Here is a 7,590-nt window from a genome sequence, read left to right on the forward strand (position 1 = left end):
AAAGCACAATTCTCAAAGGATAAAAATCACTTAGGAGCTTAACAGTAGGTTGGAGACGGCATAAGAAAGGTCAGCGAACTTAGAGATATATCCACAGAAATCCACTGAATCCAACCCAAAGAACAGAGAGAGAATTAGTGGGGGGCATTCGGTGTCCTCTAGGACACTGAGCAGCTTCCAAAATATGTGAAACTGAAATCCCAGGAAAGGAGAAGAGACATGATGGGGATGAAGACTTTAAAAAAACAAAGACCAAACTTTCCCAATGTGGTGAAAACATCAATTTACACGTAGATGCAAGAATCTCAGCCAGTTCTGAACGATGCCGGAGCCTCAGCTGCAGGGATGGACCCCACTGGAGCCCACGTGTGCACATCCAGCTCTCTCTGGGACATTCACCCCTTCAGGGCCAGCCTGGGGCTCAGGCCTTGGGCAGCTCCAGAACCAGCAGGGACACAGGGGCCTGGGGAAGTCCTGGTGGACTGTGTGTTTCCCGGAGAGTGGAGAGCAGCTCATGGTGGCCGAGCATCCCAACCTGTGCAGGGGGTCCCAGGACCCACCAACCCCACCCCTGTGCACCCACCCACATGAGACAGCCTCAGCATACTGGACTTCCCCACATACACTGACACAGAAAATACGAGAAGAAAAAGGAACCTCAGGAAATAAGCCGTGACCTGGTTTCAATCCCGTTCTGACTCTTTGCTGGGGGGTTGGGGCTGGGGTGTGGGAAAGCTCACATGTGAAGGACACCGAACTGCCCACCCCCAGGAAGCCTGAACTGCTTTAACACAGCACAACCACACGACGAGCAGCTCAACGACATCCAAGACGCAATTGCCAAGGGGTCCCCCATGCACCCCACCTCAGTGAGTGAGGCCAGACACAGAGGAGAAGATGCAAGAAAGTGGGAGCTGGAACCAGGAGACAGCAGAGAGCACTTCCAGTCTTGACAAGCAAAACAGGCCACAGGTGAGCAGGGGAAGGAAAAGGCAGGACAGGCACAGCAGCTCAGGGGACAGGGACAGAGCAGCCTCAGGTGAGCAGGGGCAGGATGGACAGGACAGCCACAGCAGCTCAGGGGACAGGGACAGAGCAGCCTCAGGGGAGCAGGGGCAGGAGAGGCAGGACAGCCACAGCAGCTCAGGGGACAAGGCAGAGCAGCCTCAGGGGAGCAGGGGCAGGATGAGCAGTGGGAGCTCCATGAGCTCAGGGGACAGGACTAGAGCAGCCAAAGGTGACCATGGACAAGACCAGCAGGAGAGCTCCAGGAGGTCAAAGGACAGGAGCAGAGTAGCCACAACTGAGTAGGGTCATGATGGACAGGAGCTCAGGGGACAGAAGCAGAGCAGCCTCAGGTGAGCAGGGGCAGGACAAGCAAGGGGAGCTGCAGGAGCTCAGGAGACAAGAGCAAGGGAGAAACAGGTGAGCATGTGCAGGATGGACAAGGGGAGCTGCAGGATCTAAGAAGAGAGGGCTAGAGCAGCCACAGGTGAGCAAGGGCAGGAGAGGCAGAGGCATCCCCAGTAGCTCACGGGACAAGGGTAGAGTAGCCACAAGTGGGCAGGGGCAGGACATGCAAGGGGAACCACAGGAGCTCAGGGGACAGGACCAGAGCAGCCACAGGTGACCGGAGTACAGGACAGGCATGGGGAGCTCCAAGATGTCAGGAAACAGGAGCAGAGCAGCCAAAGGTGAGCTGGGGCTAGACATGCAGGGGAAGGTCTGTGAGCTCAGAGGACAGAGACAGAGTAGCCACAGAAAAGCAGACACAAGACAGGCAAGGGGAGCTCCAGGTGCTCAGGGGACAGGAATAGAGTAGCCACAGTTGACCAGAGTCAGGACCAGCAAGGAGAGCTCCACAGGGACAGGGCAGTCACAGGTGAGCAAGGGCAAAACAGGCAGTGGGACCTCCAGGCGCTCAGGGAACAGGAGCTGAGCAGCTGCAACTGAGCAAGGGCAGGATGGGCAGGGGTAGCCTCAGGAGCTCAGGGGACAGGGGCAGAGCAGCCACACGTGACAGGGACCAGAACATGGGGAGCTCCAAGATCAGGGTACAGGCACAGGGCAGCCACAGGTATGCAGGGGCAGGACATAGAGGGGAAGTTCTGGGAGCTCAGGGGACAGGGACAGCAGCCACAGAAGAGCGGAGGCAGGACAGGCAGTGGGGGGTCCAGGCAGGCACTCACAAGACAGGAGCTGAGCAGCATCAGGGAAGCAGGTACAGGACAGGTAACTGCAGCCGAAGGGGGTCAGGGGACAGGGACAGAGAAGACACAGTTTAGCAGGGGCAGGAAAGGCAAAGGCATCACCACTAGCTCAAGGGACAGGACTAGAGCAGCCACAGGTGACAAGGGGCAGAACAGGCATGGGGAGCTCCAAGATCTCAGGGTACAGGAGCAGAGCAGCCATAGGTGAGCAGGGGCAGGATGCGCAGGGCTTGCTGCAGGAGCTCAGGGGACACACAGCAGCCACAGGTTAGGAGGGGTAGAACAGTCAGGAGGAGCTTGGGGGACAAGAGCAGAGGAGAAACAGGTGAGCACATGCAAGATGGGTAAGGGGAGCTCCAGGAGCTCAGGAGAGAGGGGTAGGGCAGCCACAGGTGAGCAGGGGCAGGATGGGCAGGGGGAGCTCCAGGAGCTCAGGGGACAGGGACAGAGAAGCCAAAGGTGACTGGGAGCAGAACACGGGGAGCTCCAAGATCAGGGTACAGGGGCAGAGCAGCCACATGTATGCAGGGGCAGGACATACAGGGGAGGGTCTGGGAGCTCAGGGGACAGGGACAGACTAGCCATAGGAGAGCAGAGGCAGGACATGCAGGGGAAGTTTTGGGAGTACAGGGGACAGGGACAGAGCAGCCATGAAGAGCAGAGGCAGGACCGGCAAGGAGAGCTCCAGGAGCTCAGGAGACAGAGAGCAGTCACAGTTGAGCAAAGGCAGTGGGAGTTCTGGGCGCTCAGGGAACAGGAGCTGAGCAACCACAACTGAGCTCGGGCAGGGTGGGTAGGGGTTGCCCCAGGAGCTCAGGGAACAGGGGCAGAGTAGCCACAGGTGACCAGGAGCAGAACATGGGGAGCTCCAAGATCAGGGTACAGGGGTAGAGCAGCCACATGTATGCAGGGGCAGGACATACAGGGGAGGGTCTGGGAGCTCGGGGGACAGGGACAGACTAGCCACAGAAGAGCAGAGGCAGGACAGGCATGGGGAGCTCCAAGATCTCAGGGTACAGGGCCAGAGCAGCCATAGGTGAGCAGGGGCAGGATGCACAGGGCTTGCCGCAGGAGCTCAGGGAACAGGAGCAGAGCAGCCACAGAAGAGCGAAGGCAGAACACGCAAGTGGAGCTCCAAGAGCTCAGGAGACAGAGACAGAGCAGTCACAGTTGAGCAAGTGCAGAACAGGCAGTGGGAGCTCCAGGCGCTCAGGGAACAAGAGCTGAGCAGCCACAACTGAGCTGGGGCAGGGTGGGTAGGGGTTGCCCCAGGAGCTCAGAGGACAGGGGCAGAGCAGCCACAGGTGAGCAAGGGAAGGATGGGGAGGAGGAGCTGCAGGAGCTCAGGGGACAAGAGCAGTGCAGCCACAGGTGAGCACAAACAGGATGTGCAAGGGGAGCTCCAGGAGCTCAGTGGACAGGGACACAGCAGCCACATATGAGCAGGGGCAGGATGGACAAGGGCAGCTCCAGGAACTCAGGGACAGGAACTGAGCAGCCACAGGTATATGGGCACAATAGGCAGGGGGAATTCCAAGCGCTCAGGGGACAGGACCTGAACGGCCAGCACTGAGCAGGGGCAGGACAGGCAGAAACAGTCCCAGGAACTCAGGGGACAGGGACAGAGAAGTCACAGGTGAGCAGCGGCAGGAGGGTTATGGGGACCTCCAGGAGCACAGGAGACAGGTACAGATGGGCCACATGTGCACAGGGGCAGGATGGACAGGGGGATGTCTGGGAGCTCAGGGGACAGGAGCAGAGCAGCCACAGGTGAGCAGGGGCAAGACGGGCATGGATAGCCCCTTTAGCTCAGGAGACAAGGGCAGAGCAGCCTCAGGTAACAGTAGCCACATGGGAAGAGCTCAAGGCACTGGGGCAGAGCAGTCACAGGTGAGCAGCTGCAGGAGGGGCAGGAGCAGCCCAAAAGCTCAGGGGACAGAGTGCTGAGCTGCAGGGAGCCCTGGGCTCTGGTGTGAGCTGACCAGGTGCAGGCTGCAGGGACAGCTGAGGTCTGAGGAGCGCTCAGGTGAGCCTCCATGTGCACAGGGGACAGTGTGAGCTGAGCCCAGTGAGCGGCTCCAAGGTGCTGGGATGGATAGGGAAGGGGCTCGGGGCTGAGGTCACCTGCACGGACAGGTGCGGTTGCAGAGAACAGGTGCCCAGGGCCCGGAGGGGCCCTTCAGGGCTGAGCAGAAGCTGCCCAAGCCTGGGATGCAGGTCACAGGAGAGCAGGAGGCCAGGCTGGGCCGTAAAGATAAGAAGTAGGGACAGGGGTCAAAGGGGACAGGTCTGGCAGGTACAGGCTTAGCTTCCTTGGAGGCCGGGGCTGCACCTGACCCACACACCAAGGTCCTAGTGTCACTAGGCCAGCACCAGAGAAATGAAAGGGGCCTCCCTGAGGCCTGGGGATGCTGGCTCCATGCAGGAGATGAAAGAGCAGGGCAGGAGCAAGACTCCTACCGGTGCTCAGGGGGGAAGGGGTAGGAGTTTGGGGAGCCTGGGCCGAGCTCATCAGGGTCCCCACCAGGAGGAAGGTTCTGGATGGAGCAGGAGCTGGATAGGGAGGCCAGGAAGGACAGGACAGGCCACAGCCCGCCCAGGAGCAGGAAGGGTGGAGGGCAGGGCTGCTGGAGGGAGGGGCTCTGGGTGAACCACAGGAAAGGATTCAAGGAAGACCCCAGGAGGGACTGCGGCCAGGAGCTTGGGGACATAGCACAGATGTAGGATCCTGGGCTGGCATGGGGTGGGTGAGACCCACAGAGAGCAGAGGTACAGGGGTCGGTGGGGAGTCTGAGGAGCGTGGGCTGATTCAGGGCAGGGACGGTGGTGCTGGGTCCAGGGATGGGTGGTGCTGACCTGACCAGAGACGGGGCCTGGGCTCCTTGCCTGCAGAGCCACCTCCAGAAGACTTGGGACCCAGAGGCAGAGAGCAGCCATGACCTAGCTCTGGGCAGAGGGGCAGGGAGCAGAGCAGGGCCAGAAAGTGGCCGAGCCCCACCTACTGGGGAGGTGCCAGCTCGGGCAGGGCAGGGCCAGCCTGTGGAGACAGGGCCAGGGACTGGGGCATCAGCCAGAAGCTGGCCAAGAGCTGGGGCCACCATCTGGCTGGGCACCCACCAGTGGCAGGAGCAGAGGTGAGGGGCTGTGTGCCCAGGCAAGCCATGCCCGAGGTGGCACGGGTGAGCGGAGCCAGGAAAGGGGCTGGAAGCCCAGGACTGTGCTGGCTCCAGGCAGAATCATGTGCTGACGGGGCTGAGGAGCCCAGTGTCTGAGGCTGCAGGACACCAGGCCCTGGGCAGCAGAGAGCCACAGCTGAGCAGCTGGCCTGCAGACGTCCTGAAGCACATTGGGGACGTGGCCTGTCCTGGAGCCTCCTGGGCAGAGAGGGGGCTGAGGAGAGGTAGGTGGGGCCAGCCAGGTGGGCACCTGACACCCAGGAGCCCAGCACTGGATCCCTGCAGAGGGACCAGGCCCTTGGAGAGCCGAAAACAGAGGGGTCTCCAGGGCTTTGTCCCTTGTGTCTGATGCCCTGTTCACACGGTGCCTCCTCTCTTGCAGCCAGTACCAAAGCCCCCTCAGTGTTCCCCCTGGCACCCACCTGCAAGAGCACGGACGGCTCCACGGTGACTCTGGGCTGCCTGGTGAAGGGCTATTTCCCTGAGCCAGTGACTGTGTCCTGGAACCAAGGCGCCCTGTCCAGCGGTGTGCGCACCTTCCCGTCTGTCCTGCAGTCCTCAGGCCTCTACTCCCTCAGCAGCATGGTGACCGTGCCTGCCAGCACCTGGCCCAGCCAGAAAGTCACCTGCAACGTAGCCCACCCGGCCAGCAGCACCAAGGTGGACAAGATGATTGGTGAGTGGACAGGCTAAAGGAAGGGACGTCCAGTGGAAGGTAGGCTCAGGATCTGCCCTCCCTACCTCGTCTTGGCAACCCGGCCAGGGTCATTGACCCCAGCCCAGGACAGTGAGGGAGGCTCCTGTCTGTTTCCCCACCTGGAGGTCTCTGTCTCCACCTCTCCAGCTAAGGGAGAGGGTCCTCTTTGTGTTTCCACCAGGCACAGTGTGGCACAAGATGGATGTCCCTCTGTGTGCTTACCTGTGTGCACAGAGGTGGGCACTGGTCTCAGACCTGCTGAGAGCCAGCTCTGAAACGAGCCTGGCCCCACCTTAAGTCCATCCAAGGGCCAAACTCTCCCTCCCTCAGCTGGACTCTACTCTCCTTCCAGAATTCAATAAGCCCCAATTTTCTCTCTCTGCAGAGCCCAGTACCCCCAAATCTGACTCCGGCACCACGTGTCCCAAGTGCAAATGTAAGTCAGCCCAGGACTCCCCTTCATCCCAAGGGGGGATGGGAGACTGAGGGCAGCATCTGAGAAGGAGGACAGGCTCCACCAGGTGCTGACCCCGCTGCCTCGGTCTCTCCACACCAGGTCCTGATAACCAGGGAGGACCTTCAGTCTTCATCTTCCCCCCAAAACCCAAGGACACCCTCATGATCTCCCTCACCCCTGAGGTCACATGCGTGGTGGTGGACGTGAGCCATGATGACCCTGAAGTCCAGATCAGCTGGTTCGTGGATGGTGAGCAGGTGCACACGGCCCAGACTTCCAGGGAGGAGCAGTTCAACAGCACGTTACGCGTGGTCAGCGTCCTGCCCATCCGGCACCAGGACTGGCTGAAGGGCAAGGAATTCAAGTGCAAGGTTAAGAACAATGCCCTCCCAGCCCCCGTCGAGAGAACCATCTCCAGAGCCAAAGGTGGGAGCGGTGGGGCAGGTGGGGTTGGAGGGGCAGGTGGGGCTCATGGGGCTGTCACAGCCACACCAGCAGACACTGGCTTGGCCATCTCCCCACCACGGGAGTGACCATCTGTGCTGACCTCTGTCCCCACAGGGCAGGCCCGGAGTCCACAGGTGTACGTCATGGCCCCACCCCGGGAGGAGATGACCCAGAGCACTGTCAGCTTGACCTGCCTGGTCAAAAACTTCTACCCCAATGACATCCACGTTGAGTGGGAGAGTGAGGGAAAGCCAGTGAACAACTACAAGACCACCCCATCCGTGCTGGACAGCGACGGCACCTACTTCCTCTACAGCAAGCTCACAGTGGACAGGAGCTCGTGGCTGAGTGGGAGTTCAGTCACATGCTCTGTCATGCACGAGGCCCTGCACAACCACTATGTGCAGAAGCTTATCTCCCACAATCCGGGTAAATGAGCGCTGCACCCGGCAAGCCTCTCGCTCCCCCGCAGGCTCTCGGGGTCCTGCGAGGACTCTCAACACCCACCCACCCATTCCCCCTGTACATACTTCCAGGCGTCACAGCAAGGAAATAAAGCACCCAGCACTGCCCTGGGACCCTGCGAGACTGTCATGGTTCTTT

At 60.5% G+C, this 7,590-nt stretch overlaps 1 gene segment (V, D, J or C); it reads left to right on the forward strand.

The window, feature by feature from the left end:
- Positions 1-4,001: 4,001 nt before the first annotated feature.
- Positions 4,002-7,486, forward strand: LOC103581698. The segment is given in 5 exon segments: positions 4,002-4,047; positions 5,769-6,062; positions 6,469-6,519; positions 6,640-6,966; positions 7,102-7,486. Coding segments are annotated over 5 exon segments (1,041 nt in total).
- The last annotated feature ends 104 nt before the right edge of the window (positions 7,487-7,590 follow it).

This window comes from Galeopterus variegatus, unplaced genomic scaffold, assembly GCF_000696425.1.
Source record: "Galeopterus variegatus unplaced genomic scaffold, G_variegatus-3.0.2 Scaffold13705, whole genome shotgun sequence".
Lineage (NCBI taxonomy): Eukaryota > Metazoa > Chordata > Mammalia > Dermoptera > Cynocephalidae > Galeopterus > Galeopterus variegatus.